The following is a 17,536-nucleotide window of genomic DNA, read 5'->3' as shown; positions in this document are numbered from 1 at the left end:
AATATTGACAGTAAAAAAGGCGGCAAATTTAAAAAATGTAGGGGTGAAGTTTTATCCCATAGACAATTTGAATTTCGCGCCTTTTTAACCCTCCACGCAAAAAGTTTGACGTGTCTGTCTGTGGCATCATAGCTCCCGAACGGACGAACCGATTTAGGATTAGTTCTTTTTAGTTTGAAAAATCGCTGAATTAGTCAAGGGAGTGTTCTTAACTCTAGCCTCCTTATGATTGATGGAAATCGGTCACCCTACTATTTGTCGAAGGTGTTTTAATGGCAATTGAAGGTTTTTTTTTGTGACAAGATTGCTTGACCGTCTATATATATGTATGTATGAAAAAATTAAAACATAACGTATTAAGTGGAAAAAGAATGAGCGAGAGTAAGAAAAATACAAAAGTGGTCCTAATTCTAACAAATACAGTTTTCAAGAGCTTTTTGTTTTTTACTCATTTCACGTACACTCATGTCAATGTAGTGATGGCAGCCATATTGTTTTTTAAGGTAGTCAGTCCAAGCATAAAGGAATATGTAAGCAGAGTTGTAACTCCATACAGCAGTAAATCGAGTTATTTGTACCTTCCGACATCTCGGATAATGCGTCAATCACGCGTCAACTAGCGTAAATTATCAGTACTGCTACTTATCAATAGATGTCGCGACGAACGAAAAGTCTAATGCTCAACAATTTTTAGCAAATATTACAATGCTATTAATCAATTTTCTGTTGTAAATAGTATTAATATTAATTTTTTGGCAGACGAGACACTTTGACACCTGGGTAAATCACCTTTTTCTTGCCTGTTATTGCCATGACGGTCCCCTGAGTCACATGCAAAATTATGTTGCACATGAATGTTTCTGGTGTTAACAAGCCCTTTCCTTAATACCCACCTACAAACATGGACTACATGCATGCTTGCATAATTTCAGTAGCATAATTTTGCATAAAACCAGCGTGACTCAGGGGACCGTAACCATGGCAATAACAGGCAAGACAAAGTTGATTCACCCACCTAATGTCGAGTCGAGTAGCGGTACTTATAATTTACGCTATTTGACGCGAGATTGACGCTAGATGTCACTACAAATAACTGATGTATGGAATTACAACTCTTTCCTTACTTATTTCTCTATGGTCCAAGGTAAGTTAGCAATGATTCTGACAGCTTCGCCGGTACACATGAAATTGACGGTCGAGGCGAAGCAGAGGTTAACAAACATGTGTTCTGAGACTTTATTATGCTGTTTAAACACTGTTATATAAATGTTAGTTTTTTTATATAAACATACAACAGTAACCATATAACAGTGCAATCACTACATCACACATAACACTCATTACATAAAGTACCCTACACACGCCAACTAAAGGCAGCCACACACCTTGGTTACACCACAACATGTGCAGTTTTCTAGCAAAAGGACCATGTTTTCGTACAAAGATACGACCATATTTCCAATGGGACATAAAAACCGAGGTTTCAGAACGGTTCGTTTAGTAAGCACTTTTTTTGGGCTGTTTAGGAAACATACAGGTTATTTTAACCCTGTATTCAGGTTGTCAGATTTTTTTTCGAATTTTGAAGATTATCAGATCATACCGGGTGTCACTAAAACCACAGTATATTAAAGAGTACTATCGTACAGTATGGCCACTCCCGCTGAAAGCGTCGGCCACCCCCTCTCGGTTACCTCACAGTTACCGCCTGTCACCGCGAACAGTCGACCTGTCATATTTCACTCATACAAGCATGGTACGCGTTCACCTACACGAGCTTAGACTGTGTGCGTAGGAACGCGCCTCTTTCATATATTTGATCGCCAGTGTCCGAGGTGTGCTAAAACCAACGCCTATCGAAAAGGGGCGATAGAAATCTCATGGTTTTCGAGATATTGGCCCTTTTTTTACGTTTCATAAATTAAACGGCCGCTATCTCAAAAACATGACATTTTAATTAAGGCCAAAAACCCCGACGCAAAAACGAAGGGGTTTTATAAGTTTGACGTGTCTGTCTGTGTGTGTGTCTGTCGGTGGCATCGTAGCTCCCGAACGGATGAACCGACTTAGATTTAGTTTTTTTTTGTGTGAAAGCTGTTAGTCAGGATTATACTTAGCCATGTTTCATGAAAATCGGTCCACTATGTCGCGGTCGGGGGTTTTTTCAAAGTTTTGTATTTTGTGGTTATATGAAAATGTAATATTTATTTTTCATGTAGGCATATTATAATGCGCATATGAATTATGAACGTCAAATAAAGCTAAAGGCGTCGGTTTTAGAGACACCCGGTATAAGATGGCACGGTGATGGCTTACAGAAATGTCAGGCCCGGATATAGGGGGAGCAAGCTGGGACTTAAGTCCTAAGGGGTCGCCAAATTCCAACTTCGTCCAAGGGGCGCCATATTTGTCATTTTTAGTTTTTTGGCCCTCTCGAAAAGTCTAGATCCGGCACTAAGAAATATACAGGGTATTATCACTCTTATGTATAAGATTTTGAGGATTATGCAGACAATATACAGGGTGGACCGCGATGGTATACAGGGTGTTGTGTGTGGCTGCCTGGTCGGAGTCAGTCTTGTCTAGTTCAGCACGATCAGTCTGGGGGGCAGCATGCCGCGTTTGCTCAGCCAAACGCTGGAACAGAAAATACACAAGTTAGATTTTTTAGATCACCTTAGCCATATTTTTCTGGCACGAACGTGACACTAGTGACTTCCATCAGATATTTAGTTCATCGATAACTTATATTATAATATGCTATTAATTATTATAATTATGTCATTAATTATTGCCGTGGCACTGATTATAGAATAGTTTCATGTGTTTAGGGAATATAGGGCTGAATTTATGTGTATGTAACATTTATGTTTTATACAAATGTCACACATTTGAAAATAAATACAATAATAATAAAACGAACCACATTTTAATGGTTTACATAATTTCTTACATGATTATTCAAGATTTTAGAGATTATTATTAGGCGCCATTAATAACCTTATGTCAGGGTATTTATCGATAAATGGATTGTCGATATTTTTATTTAGTCAAGCACTAAGAACTTGAAAAATGTCTAGGTATAGTCATAAAGTAAGCATAGCATACCTAGATTGTACTGTTGCATTTCACTGGTTTAGTCGTCAGTCACAGAGGACCGTGTAGGGGCATTTTTAAAATTTAGGACCCCCCCCCCCCCAATTAGCGTAAGTTATTCACAAAAATGACGATAATTAAACATGAGATTTCAATAAAAATATTGTTTTTGTGTTCATTACATAAAGTATAAGCGATAATCTACAATGCCTAAGTACGTTGTGCAACAAGGGGAGGAAGTTGAATATTACTAACGAGAGTAAATTAAAAGACTCGAGTTAGTAATATTCATACTCCCCGAGTTACACACAATGTTTTTCATCACGCTCGTACTGTAAAAAATATGTAAATAGATGTAAAGAAGTTAAGTACGGTACAAGAAATTTCATTATTCCCTTGGGAGAACGATTTTTTTATAATTCACGCTCCGCCTGCTTGCACATTTAGTGTTTCTAGTATTGTATTTATTATTTACTTTATTTGCTTATTTATTCAATAAAAATGTATCAATAGTGGCTTACAACTGGTACCTATATGAACATTTTCTATGGTATTGTATTGAGCTCTTTTTTTTACATTTTTGCATATTTTTAATTGTAATGAAAGTGTGATGAAAAACATTGTGAGGAACTCGGGGAGTATGAATATTATCAACTCGAGTCTTTTTAACTTACTCTCGTTAGTAATATTCAACTTCCCCTTGCTGCACAATGTACTATTGTAATGTAGTAGTATTACGGCCCGGCCACGACATTGGTCTAAGCGCGACAGCGGTGAGCGGCAGCCATACGTGCGAATGAAAAGTCCCATCGCTGTGTCTCGCTCCAATGTATGACCTACACTGGTATTGATGGTACTGGGGTAGTACCTCCGCCTTACAGAAGACCGCAGCCAAATAGCATTAGACCCTACTCATAGTGTCGTGTTCCTGTCGGTGAGTAAGGCTGCCAGAGCTCAACGAGGGTGCGGTGTGCTGATGACGGGAGGACTTACGGAACTAATTTGTTCCGTCTATTGTCCTTTGAGTCGTCGGCAACCCGAACCCTCCTTAGAACTCGTACACTCCTTTTTGCTGTGTACTTAACGCAGCAAAAGGGAACGTACGAGTTTCTAATGGGGTGGCAACGCGCATGTGACACTGTTTGAGTTGCAGGCGTCCGTAGGTTACGGTGACCGCTTTACATCAGGCGGGCCGTATGCTTGTTTGCCACCGACGTAGTATATAAAAAAATGTCCGCGGCTCACCGCTGCCGCGCTTGGAGCAATGTCTTGGCTGAGCCGTTAGTGTGTGGGTGATGTAGCTGTAGAGTGTGGACTCACCCGATGCCCGCGCCCAGCAGCAGCGAGACCAGGTTGGTGACGAGCACGGCCGCGAGGGCGCCGCGGCTGAACAGGCAGCTGCGCCGTTTTATTTTTTGTGCGATGTTGATGGACTAGGTTGAACCTGTAGCCCTAAAAGTCAACAATAAACAGTTTTTAGCATAGCATTTTGATGTCTAAAAACACCAAATGTGACTTAGTACGAACAGACACCGGAATACGAATTCCAAAATGAGTCTTGCTTGCATTGCGCCGGACATATTTGCTGATTTTACAATTTGAAAATTTTCGACTTCCATACTAATGGGCTGCTACTTGCAAATCATCGCAACCTCTAAATGAGCCAATAAGAAGCTAATTTTTGGTACATATCAATTTTTGATCATAATGAAACAAGAAAAAAACCTGTGGAGCGAAAATAAAAAACCTTTTTTTTCCTCCATACATTCGTGAACCACAAAGTCCACAAACTGAAATAAATATCATATACAAAGAAAAAATGATCAAGGCCTCCAAGTGTCCAATGGATTCGAACCAGCGTCCTCCGTTATCGCAACGGATGCCTCAAACCACTCGGCCATTCGGTCACGGTGGCAAGGGTCGAAATTTTCAAGTATATGACACAATTATCGAAGGCTAAGGCGCCCCCGGCCATCTCTGAGATAGAACCGAAACTAGTTCGATCTCCTAACTGAATCAACTCATGTGATTACGAGTTAGCGAAGAGAGATGGCGCTGCCATGCTAATTCTTAGAACAAATTAAATTATCCTCATAGAAAATAATTTAATTTATATTTTAGTAGACACACTACTATTTTAACTATAAACTGAAATAAATGAACCACCCTAGTACCTCTGTACGTACCTGCTGGCTGGTGGGGGGGCAGAGCTGCTGCTCCAGCACCTCGATGGAGGAGGTGGCGGAGGGGGGCCCGCGCGCCGACACGGGGTGCTTGAACCGCCAGTCCCTGCAAAACGAAGTAGGACATTTGAAATGCTTGGCGTTTTTAACCCCCGACGCAAAAACGACGGGGTGTTATAAGTTTGACGTGTCTGTCTGTGTGTGTGTGTGTGCCTGTGGCATCGTAGCTCCCGAAGGGATAAACCGATTTGGATTTAGTTTTTTTGTCTGAAAGCTAGTAAGTCGGGAGTGTTCTCAGCCATGTTTCATGAAAATCGGTCTACTATGTCGCGGTAGGGGGTTTTTTCAAAAATGTATTTTACGCGATTTGGTGGTTTTGAATGATTCACGGCTATTTTCATTAGACTTATATTGACCGGGATATAGACCGCAATTACCTTTTAGATTTTTGTCGTTTTCCGTGATCATGATGCATGCAACTGCGTCGAAATATCGGGAGCTCGATAAGAATCAAAAAGGTAATCACGGTCTATATCCCGGTCAATATAAGTTTAAGGCCACATGGTCTAAAAGCTTTGCCGCGCACTGAACAAGTAGGTCCACTTTGTGTGCACTGTGCACTATATATAATGCAACTTGGTCGAACGAAAGAAAATGTTCAACCACCATGTTGACTAAAAAAAGACGGCAAAGGCCTATTGACCAATAAAGTCGAGCGATATATCACTGGACTCTGCCACAGCACTAGTTTAAAAAAAAAAGAATGATAAATGACATGATAAGTAAATACCTACTCACTAAGATTATGTTTAACGCAAAAGAAATACCTATTGTTTTTAAGTACTTGATTTTTTAAAATATTATTACAAGATTTTACAGTCATCAGACCTGTCGTCATGTATGGATCAGAGTATTGGGCCCTAAAGGTGACGGATGAAAAGAGATTGCACGTAGCAGAGATGAGAATGTTAAGATGGATGTGTGGCGTGACAAGAATGGATAAGATAAAGAATGAGTATATCAGAGGAAGCCTGAAAGTAGCACCGATTGTTGAAAAAGTAAGAGCGAATCGACTAGCATGGTATGGACATGTAATGCGGAGGGATGAAAGGCATTTGACGAGAAAGGTATTACGAATGAATGTGGAAGGTGGTGGAAGTAACGGAAGGGGAAAATCGAAGAAGAGGTGGATGGACTGTGTGAGACATGATATGGAACTAAAACAAGTTAATGATGAGATGACGAGTGACAGAGATGTATGGAAGAGAAAGACATGCTGCGCCGACCCCAAGTGACTGGGATAAGGGCAAGAGAATGATGATGACAAGATTTTATTTAAAATTTCATTAGGTTGCGCGAGTTTTTCTGGACGCTGTCATGTGTCAAAAAAAGGTTCTTATAGGGGCCCGTTTCTCGAAGCTACAAGTTACAATTTACAAGTGTTTGTCAATGTCTAATATGACAAGTTGGAAAGAGACTTCCGGGGCCTATTGCATAACAATTTACAACTTGTATTACAAGTGGAACTCTCTTTCTTATAAAATGAATTGGAGGGGGACTACCGCTTGTAATATGAGTTGTAAATTGTTATGCAATAGGCCCCCGGTTGTGACTTGTAATTTTCAGTTTTGAGAAATGGGCCCCAGGGGCCCGTTTTTCGAAAGGTAATACAAGCCTTGTATTACAAGTGTGTTTCCATGACAACCCATACGATTTGACAGTTCGCGCACTTGTAATACAAGGCTTGTACCTTTCGAGAAACGGGCCCCAGGTCTGGGACAAAAACTTACTTGGGGGGCATCTGGTCGGGCCGACTGCTCCACTCCCACACCCAGTCGTTGGACTCATCCTGAAACGTTCACATAGACCGATTAATATAATCCATATTAATATTATAAATGGGAAAGTGTGTGTGTCTGTTTGTTTGTCCGTCTTTCACGGCAAAACAAAGCGACGAATTGTCGTGATTTTTTAAGTGGAGATAGTTGAAGGGATGGAAAGTGACATAGGCTACTTTTTGTCTCTTTCAAACCCCCCACTTCTTTAAAATGGGGGGTGGAAGTTTGTATGAAGATGAAGCATACAGCAGTATTCGAATTTAACGCGGGAGAAGCCGCGGGCAAAAGCTAGTTGGGCCATTTTTTTTTCAAAGTTGTCCACCCCACTTTTTTTTGAATTTGGAAAATTTTATGTGGTTTCCTTCCACTCAGAATCGTTAGCTCTTACAATTCCAATTCCAAAAAGTGTCCCAAGGTTTTTTTTCCCATCCCGTTACCATTTTTTCATACATTTTGTATGGCGGTAACGGAATGGAAGGTTCGAAAAAATGTATGGAAATCTTGGGACATTTTTTTTCTCCTATCAGGATCGAAACACCTCGGGATTCTGAGTATTAATCACGTAAAAAATACCCATGTTGCAAAAAGTGGGTTGGACAACCTTGAAAAAAATGACTTTAGGCACACCTCGGACACTGCCGATCAAATATATGAAAGAGGCCCGTTCCTAGCACACAGTCTAAGCTCGTGTAGGTGAACGCGTACTATGCTTGTATGAGTGAAATATGACAGGTCGACTGTTCGCGTTTTTGACAGGCGGTAACTGTGAGGTAACCGAGAGGGGGTGGGCGGCACTTTCAGCGGGGAGCGGGAGTGGCCATACTGTACGATAGTACTCTTTATTATACTGTGCTTTAGGTACTCTATAAAGTTAATTTTTTTTTAATATGTACAAAAATGGGTAGGTATAGGTAGACGAGGACTGAAGAGGATAGATATGTTCAAATAAAAGGTAAACTGTAACTCACCCTCCAGCAGTTGATGTATACTCCTCTGAGCTCGTCTTCAGTGGACGGTTCCAAGTTGGGACTGTTTGGCGGCGACTTCGGACTGCAACAAACATTATTTCATTAATATTTTGCAATAGGGTGAATCAACTTTTTCTTGCTTTTTGCAAGAATTACCCTTACTTATTATTAGGTCTACTTTTGTGATTTTTAACCTTACCATCGTGAATAAAGATCCTTATTTCACGTATACCGATTAGGGAAAAATTTAAAAACTATTCATTTTTAATTAAAACAATATGTGACCCAGTGGAAGAGACACTTTTTTCATACAAAAGTGAGGGACAGCTATGTCCACTGGGTCACTGCTCGAAGCAAAGTTATAAAATAGGAAATCCGATAATTACATGTTGTATTGCGTAGCTAGTATATTTGTCTTTAATATAATAAGTATACATTAATTAGACTAAATCCCAATTAAATTTTCTGACCACATGTAGTCGAAGTATGCGAAATTTTGCTGGCAAAGAAAAGTTGATTCACCCAATAGACATTTATGTCTACGTGTATCGGAGGGGCCCTTTCCGATATACTGACGCATGGGTATGATTAAGTATTAAGTATATAAATAATAACCTAACCATAAAATTAAAATTTTGAAAAAACCCCCGACCGCGACATAGTAGACCGATTTTTATGAAACATGGCTAAGAACACTCCCGACTAACTCAGCTTTCAGACAAAAAAAACTGAATCCAAATCGGTTCATCCGTTCGGGAGCTACGATGCCACAGACAGACACACACAGAGACAGACACGTCAAACTTATAACACCCCGTCGTTTTTGCGTCGGGAGTTAAAAAATACTATCATCAATGTTGATATTTCTTGCTTCCTATTACCAAAGACATATATAACTCCGTATAGACAGATAAAGTCTAAGAAAAAAACGTACCTCAGTACCATACAGAAAAAGGTACGGTGGCCTAGATGGCATTACACCTTTGGGGTACGCTCAGCTAGATGGCGCTAATATTAATATTTGACATTTTAACACAATTATCAAGCTAACAATATGTGCCAAATTGTCAAAACTGATGTTCAAAAGTTTTAAGCCTGTGTCAATAGATGGCAGTCTATGCACTGCGATCCTCTTTGCTATTACTTACAAATACAATACCTACCTAGATACTATCTACATACAGACTTGCTAAAAATAAAAATATCGAGATTATAATCGAAGATTGCTCGATATTTTTCGCTCAATATCTATTTAGCGAAAATGCACTTCATCAATAGTTATTTATTTTTTCTACTCCCGAACTGTTATTCGTCATTTACAGGGTCGATCACCCGATCATCACGATTTAAAACCCTACATAAAAGTCTATTCCCCAAAGCCAACGTCCGCCGGCTTTCCGCGCATGCGCGCAGTATCGAAAAAACTGAAAACGCATTGTTTGGCCCTGTAACCATGGCAACGTATTGTGATAACGATACTGCGCGCGTGCGCGGGAACTGCGGGAAGGCTTTGGGGAGCTGAGCTGGCAGTGCAAACCTTTGCGTCAAAATACTCAAAATACAGGAAACAGTGTGAATTTCACGAAAGTTATTCAAGAAAACTATTAAAAACCAAGTGCATGGTCGTAGAAAAAGTATTGTATGCAACGGTGTTTAACTGAGTCAAAAAATACTCGTGGCGCCTTAATAACAATTTTCGGCTTCACCTCAAATTGTTACCCACGCCACTCGTCTTTTTTGACCTCCTTTAAACGCCTGTTGCATAATAGTACATTACGATACAAGTGCGTAAAAAAGGAAGTTCGAAACGAGTGGCGATAAATTAAAACACGACCGAAGGGAGTGTTTTAAATCGACACGAGTTTCGAATTTCCTTTTCGCACGTGTATCGTACGACGTTTTTCAGTACAGATGAGCCTCCAAAGTTTCGACCTAGCATATAATGAACCACTTCTCGCACTAGTGCGTAAAAAAAAACACCATCTGTACTGAAAAATACTATTAAAAAGCGGCAAAGTAGTATTTAACCCCACGTGCCAATACTGATACCCGAGCAAGCAAAAGATTGCAATTTTGAACCGCGAGCGTAGCGAGTGGTTCGAGAAGTGGAATCATGAGCGTTGCGTTTCAAAGCACGAAGGGTAAACAACACAAAAGGTATATAATAAAACCGGCCAAGAGCGTGTCGGGCCACGCTCAGTGTAGGGTTCCGTAGTTTTTCGTATTTTTCTCAAAAACTACTGAACCTATCAAGTTCAAAACAATTTTCCTAGAAAGTCTTTATAAAGTTCTACTTTTGTGATTTTTTTCATATTTTTTAAACATAGTGTTCAAAAGTTAGAGGGGGGGGGACGCACTTTTTTTTCCTTTAGGAGCGATTATTTCCGAAAATATTAATATTATCAAAAAACGATCTTAGTAAACCCTTATTCATTTTTAAATACCTATCCAACGATGTATCACACGTTGGGGTTAGAATGAAAAAAATATCAGCCCCCACTTTACATGTAGGGGGGGTACCCTAATAAAACATTTTTTTTCATTTTTTATTTTTGCATTTTGTTGGCGTGATTGATATACATATTGGTACTAAATTTCAGCTTTCTAGTGCTTACGGTTACTGAGATTATCCGCGGACTGACGGACGGACGGACGGACGGACGGACGGACAGACAGACATGGCGAAACTATAAGGGTTCCTAGTTGACTACGGAACCCAAATAATACGGAATAAGTATTCAAGTTGACAACTCCTGAAATGTGAGTGTGCACGGGAAAACGTCCCACTTTGTCGATTGCTATAAAGCCGCTTTATCAGTTTTTCACATAAATATACAAGTAAATCTCGCCTTAATGGTAACCGACAAAGTGGGACGACATACTAAACTTTTTCATGTAGATTTTTTACTAAGATATCGCATTTCATGCGTCGCGGTCGGTGGCGGTTGAAAGGTGTCTTTGTGCACATGCAACATAATATGCTGAATTACTACCGCGTCTATAATAGTTTTATATCATTGTAATAAGGTATAGAACTGGTCAGTTTAGACGGCCAGAGTGTATTGTATTGTGTTGCAATATCTGTAACTTCCGCGTTACAAGGACAGAATCCTTTGGGAACATACGTGAGGTTTTTTTTAATATTAGTAAATAAATATTATAGGACATCCTTCACATCCTTAAAATACAGAGTAGAGATGGGCCGAATATTCGGTAAATATTCGGTATTCGGCAAGTTTTTAAATGTTCGTATTAGGCTGAATAATTCGGTTGCTTTGCCGAATATTTACCGAATAAACAAAGTAAAAAAATAATGAAGATCTTACGTATTCCTTTGGATAATAAGCTCCTATTTTAGTAGCTTTCTAAGGAACTACTAGAAAGAGATAATTGCCTATGCGTCAAAATACAAATACAAAGTTGGAAAAACCGTAGTTTAAGAGTTGAGAAGAGTTTAGAGTTGTTTTAACTAAGTTTTAGTTACATTCACTAAATCGTAATAACATAATATGTAGTTCTAGTAACATATGTAACCATTATCAATCATTTAATAGTTTTTTCTTAACATCCGCTTTCTAAATATGGCGTGAATATTCGGCCGAATGTTCGGTTCGGTAAGAGCTGAACCGAATGTTCGGCCGAATATTCGTATTCGGCAAAGTCCATATTCGGCCCATCTCTAATACAGAGTGATGGAGTCCCATGGTCAGCTCAAGAAGGCTTGTGTTGCGGGTACTCTGACAACGATGTATGTGATATAATAAAATAATAATAATATAAAATAAAATAGCCTTTATTTCAGACGTTTTGTAACATTTCATTTTGTTGTTAACACACATATATTATATTTTTACACAAATACATAAAAAAATGTCTGTGTTCATCGCACAAATAAATACCCTTACCGGGATTCGAACCTAGGACCGCGTCATAGCAGGCATTGCCACTGCCCGCTAAGCCAGACCGGTCGGTCGTCAGGTTGGACACTATACCGATCGGGCGATTCCGGCTCCGTTCGGTTGTTATTGCTACGTAGCAATTATTATGATTGATAGTAAATAAAGTGGATACAACTTGACGTACCTTTGCGAGCGCTACCACAGATTATATCCGTTTTGACAACCCTGAAGGGATAGCGCCCTGCATTACCAAAGGGGTGACACGATTCGACCTTGAATCGCAGTCAGACATTGATTTTGTAGGAAGTGTTCTTTCTGTGCGTGAGTATTACCATTTACCACGTCGATGACAAACAAGCATGCGGCCCGCCTGATCGTAGCCTGCTCCGAAGGTGTCACATGTGCGTTGCCTAACACTCATTGAGCACTGGCAACCTTACTCACCCGATAGCTTTGTGTTATTCTATTTTCTGTAAAAACTGCGTATATTCTGTTTTGTTGTTTAACCTTTAAAAAATACCCAGCCATGATTACTTGGAAAACAAAGATAAAACAAATGTGTACCTACACAATATAGAAATACACTATTGTTATGTTTATAAGCCTGTTTACAAAAGAAAAAAATCCGCGTACACAATTTTCCCCGACTGAAGCACCAAGGCACCATAACTTACAAGAGTTATGATTATAAAACTAACCTAAAATCCGTTCATAATTATTTTTAAAATCGGGATTTAATCGCGTGTTTACGCGATTAAGTCCCGATTTTAAAAATAATTATGTGTAATAATCGTGAAAGTTTAAATCAGTGTTTTTAAAATCCGTTCGATGGAAACTCAACATTTATCACTGACTATTAAGTTCTATTTGATTAGACATGCCCGAAGACTTGAGACCTTTTGTATTAGTAAGCGTTGGCGCGTAGTTTTAATTCGAATTTCGAATATCTAGTCGGTTATTTATTAAATGAGAAAGTGTGCGTGCGTGTCTAGGGTTGCCAACTTTTTTTTAGGGAAATATAGTATTTTAGAAAATTCCATCTAAAAAATATAGTACACCGAAATAAAATATAGTACGGTACACATAATCGATAACCAAGTCGTACAGATCGTTCTTTCTGTCCACTCTAAGGGGATCCATTCGGTTTTCATCGATATTTGACAAGTTTTGTGTTGCATGGGTTCTCTTATTTAAGTATCGTCGAAAGTTGTATGGCCGAATATCACTTCCCAACTCAAGTTTCGCGCAATTTTATTCCGCCGAATGTTCATTTCCCAACTTATTGTTTTATTTGCCAAGCTCACATTTACCAACTTAACATTTGACCTTTTTTAAAAAAGCAAACTTTCATGTTGCCGAATGTTTTGCTTAGCGTAATATATAACTAGTTTATTTATTGTATGTAATGTACCAAATGTTTTATTGAACACCAACAATATATATGGCGTATTTCGAAAAATATGCAATATTGAGTCTTCTATCACTTTCTAAATGTATTGACAGGTGTGCAATTTTTACTTACGTACCTATTAATATTCTTTTAATTTCAATAGGTACCTACTTACTTTTTTTACAAGACCCATATTAAAAAAAATACCCATATTATAAGTACTTATATTTTTTATGAAATTTGACATTGTTTTAAAAACATTTTTACTTCAATGAAATCTAGACTTTTATAAAAATGCAAAAGCGATTTTAATTTTAAACTAATTAAGGCAAAAATTTTGACCAAAGAACCAGTTTCGGTCCTAAAATAGTTCAACTTTGATGCTAAATATCACAGAATCAATGAGCTGTGAAGTAGGTACCTAATTATGGGAAGCTAGTTTGTTTAAAGACGATTCTGTTAATATGATAATTATGCTTCCGAAACTATCGTAATATTCATAATAGCAATGGATTTAAATCGAAGCTCATCGGAGTAGAGAATCCCTTTAAGAAATGTCGTTATTTAATATATCATGGAAAAAATACAAATGTTTGCAAACAACGGTGGCTTTATACGTAACTGCAATATTTGCAGGACAGAATGAAGTAATGAAATGTACAGCGAAGGTTAAATATGAATAAAAGCGCGAGCGGAGCGAGCGCGAAATTTTTTTCATTATCAAAACGCCGCTCCTGAAGGTTTGACCCTAGTGTAAATTCGCCACTGGCATGGACCCCAAAAATATAGTACTTTTGCGTACTATATATGCTTCATATAGAATATAGTACGCTGGGCCAAAATATAGTACAGTACTATATTATATAGTACGGTTGGCAACCCTATGCGTGTCTGTTGTCCGTCTTTCGCGGCAAAACGGAGCGACGAATTGACGTGATTTTTATGTGGAGATAGTTGAAGGGATGGAGAGTGACATAGGCTACTTTCTACTTTTTATCTCTTTCTAACGCGAGCGAAGCCGCGGGCAAAAGCTAGTATAGTATAAAGTGCCAAATGTATGTATCCACAATAACAATAAAGTCATGTATACATATTATTGGCACATTGTCCGCATATAATACCCTCACCCAGATTTAGACTTTCACACATAGCTCCAAGGTTGACGTGCCCAGCTAGTTACTTAAGTCATTTTAGAATGGTACGGTCGTAGTACGAGGATTTCTCTTTATTTACAAACACGCCACCGCCTGCGATGTCTGGGCGCCTGGTACTCGCGACCGGTTCGGCGGGTCTGGCATACGTGAGATGTTTTGGTTGTGTGGCAAACATTCTTGTCTGGGGCTTGACTGTGTGTTCAGACATTTGTGAGGACTAGGGCTGCCATCTCGAATTTCGCCAAACCCGGACAATGATACAAAAAACCCGGACATTGGCGTAAATCGCATTTTTTCCCCGGACGAGTCAGAATTTATTTTTAAAAAACATGACCTTTAATTTTCATGCATTTATTTTTTTAATTTAATTAGTGTAATGTGTAATTTTTCTTAGAAAAAAAAAGTCTCTAGGTTACTAAGTTACTAGGCCAAATGGGGTGCTTCCTTACGTGAAAAGTGTCCGGGTTTTCCCCGGACACTTCTTGACTCCCCGCCCGGACGGTCCCCGGACGGCCTCCAAACTAGGACAAATCCGGGGAAACCCGGACGGATGGCAGCCCTAGTGAGGACGAACTGTAACTAAGAATTGATATTTGCCAGTCGCTTTTAGGTGAAGGAAAACATCGCGAGGAAACCGGACTAATTCCAATAAGGCCTAGTGACCCTTCGGGTTGGAAGGTCAGATTGCAGTCGCGCTTTCGTAAAATGCCCACGCCAAATCTTGGGATTAGTTGTCAAAGCGGATCCCAGGCTCCCATGAGCCGTGCCGTGGCAAATGCCGGGATAACGCAAAGAGGATGATGGGATATAGCTAAGAAAATGTCTCAAATATAGTCGATGATAGACTTAAGTAAGGAAGAGTTGTAACTCCATACATCAGTAAATGCGAGTTATTTGTAGTGACATCTATTAGCGACAATCACGCGTCAAATAGCGTAAATTATCATTATTAACATTGCTTGGTTTAGTTATATCACAGTATAATAAAGAGTACTATCGTACAGTATGGCCACTTCCGCTCCCCGCTAAAAGTGCCGCCCACCCCCTCTCGGTTACGTCACAGTTACCGCCTGTCAAAAACGCGAACAGTCGATCTGTCATATCTCACTCATACAGGCATAGTACGCGTTCACCTACACGAGCTTAGACTGTGTGCTAGGAACGCGCCTCTTTCATATATTTGATCGCAAGTGTCCGATGTGTCTGTGGTTATATCTAGGAATTTACAGTACGTAAGGTATGCTCAAATCATTTAATTTCATGATAGCCTAGTACCGACTAGTTAAATGGACCAGTTGTTCTGGTCCTGTCTCTACTGAGATAGTCTGCACACTATTCAGGCAATTTTGTATCCAATGCCATTGAAATAAGATATATATTGTATACGCATAGAAGATAAGTTGACTAAAAATAACCTAACTAGTTATTAAGCGATAGACGGCCTGATTCGAAGTCATGATACGACAATAACTAAATAGTAAATAATAATAAATCAATATTGGGGACACCTTACACAGATCAACTTAGCCCCAAACTAAGCAAAGCTTGTACTATGGGTGCTAACCGACGATATATATACTTAAATAGATAAATACATACTTATATACATAGAAAACATCCATGACTCGGGAACAAATATCTGTGCTCATCACACAAATTAATGCCCTTACCGGGACTCGAACCCAGGACCGCGGCTCAGCAGGCAGGGTCACTACCGACTGAGCCAGGCCGAAATGTATGATGATGTATGTGTGATGTAAAATTATGAAAGGTGGCATTTTTGGATATCAAAGCAGTGAGCCTTCTGTACTTGTCCTATTATATATTCTGAGCTAGAGCTAACTCTTGGACGTATCTTACTTAACCTTATCTTGTAATGTAGTTCGAATCGTACCGACACTTGTGTATGTAATGTTTATATTTTTCTCAGTGTTTAATGTCTCAAATAGTCATAGGGCTTACGGCGAAATTATGGTCAAAAGCTGCACTTTATGCAGAAAGCAAGCCACTTTGCACAGTGATACTAGGGACCAATACAAACGTTTTCATCCGAGGAAACACGATTTTTATCCACTAGAATTCAAGATGGCGGACATTTTCCAAAATGGCGGCTGCACCGATTTTGATGGTTGGGGTGTCTATCGCATCGTATTGAAGAGTTCATTAATATAAAAAAATAAAGTCATAAAAAAGGTAAGATGGCGGCTAGGGTATGCAAACCGGTTAACCGGTTAACCGAAAAACCGGTTAACCGAGACTTTTTGGCCTCGTTTAAAAACCGGTTTTCATAGTCTCTAACCGGTTAATAACCGAAACTATATTTTTTCCCAAAATGACCAAATTAGGCATAAAAAAGGGCCAAAAGTACGTAATTCTTCAATGTTTTGTAACAATAAAGATTTATTTATTACTTTCATTGACAATATTACGCACCTACATTGAATTTCTTAAAGAAGTCATAGTATAATAATGATTAAATTTTATAATCTAACTAAACGTGAACATTAAACAAAATTCCCGAGTCCACTCAAATATACATTTTATACAGTAGAGTCCGGTTAGTATTACGACTCCGCATATACCTAAAGTCCAACCGCTTACAATAACCGAATAACGGTATCACAGGTATTTGTTTGGTTTTCATATGTAATATTATGAAAGTACATCCGTTTATTACGACTCCGGTTTCAACGACCAACCGTTTTTTACGACGTAATTTTCTACAAAATCCGTCCGTCAAGTCCGGTTACAACGACGAGCGACAACGCTTTTACTAGTAAATTAAGGAAACAAACTATTTCCGCCCGAAGCACGGCCCCTGTCTTGCCTACAAGTAGCAAGATGAGATTGTGGCCATGTGACTTTTTGGATCATTAGTTTTAATAATTTTAACAATTAGTTCGCCTCGGGTCTAATGTTATAAGCTAAATATAACCAACTTTTTATTTTTCTATTGCGTACCTATAGGTAAACTAGTTTTACTTAATAAAAAATCGATTGTCATACTA

The 17,536-nt window shown here is 39.0% G+C and overlaps 1 protein-coding gene across 1 annotated transcript in view; it reads right to left on the bottom strand.

Annotated features, from left to right (window-relative positions):
• Positions 1-2,489: 2,489 nt before the first annotated feature.
• Positions 2,490-17,536, bottom strand: part of LOC125239406 (BCL2/adenovirus E1B 19 kDa protein-interacting protein 3) — an 85,780-nt gene continuing 70,733 nt past the window's right edge. Inside the window, exons 3-7 of the mRNA XM_048146977.1 lie at positions 8,086-8,167; positions 7,070-7,128; positions 5,283-5,385; positions 4,417-4,529; positions 2,490-2,637 (exon numbers count right to left, since the gene is read on the bottom strand). Of these exons, the coding sequence (XP_048002934.1) occupies positions 2,583-2,637; positions 4,417-4,529; positions 5,283-5,385; positions 7,070-7,128; positions 8,086-8,167 (412 nt within the window). The 3' untranslated portion in view covers positions 2,490-2,582. The remainder of the gene's footprint in view (positions 2,638-4,416; positions 4,530-5,282; positions 5,386-7,069; positions 7,129-8,085; positions 8,168-17,536) is intronic.

Source organism: Leguminivora glycinivorella, chromosome 25 (genome assembly GCF_023078275.1).
Source record: "Leguminivora glycinivorella isolate SPB_JAAS2020 chromosome 25, LegGlyc_1.1, whole genome shotgun sequence".
Taxonomy (NCBI): domain Eukaryota; kingdom Metazoa; phylum Arthropoda; class Insecta; order Lepidoptera; family Tortricidae; genus Leguminivora; species Leguminivora glycinivorella.
Note: the sequence above shows the minus strand (reverse complement) of the source record. Positions and strands in the feature narration are given on the sequence as shown.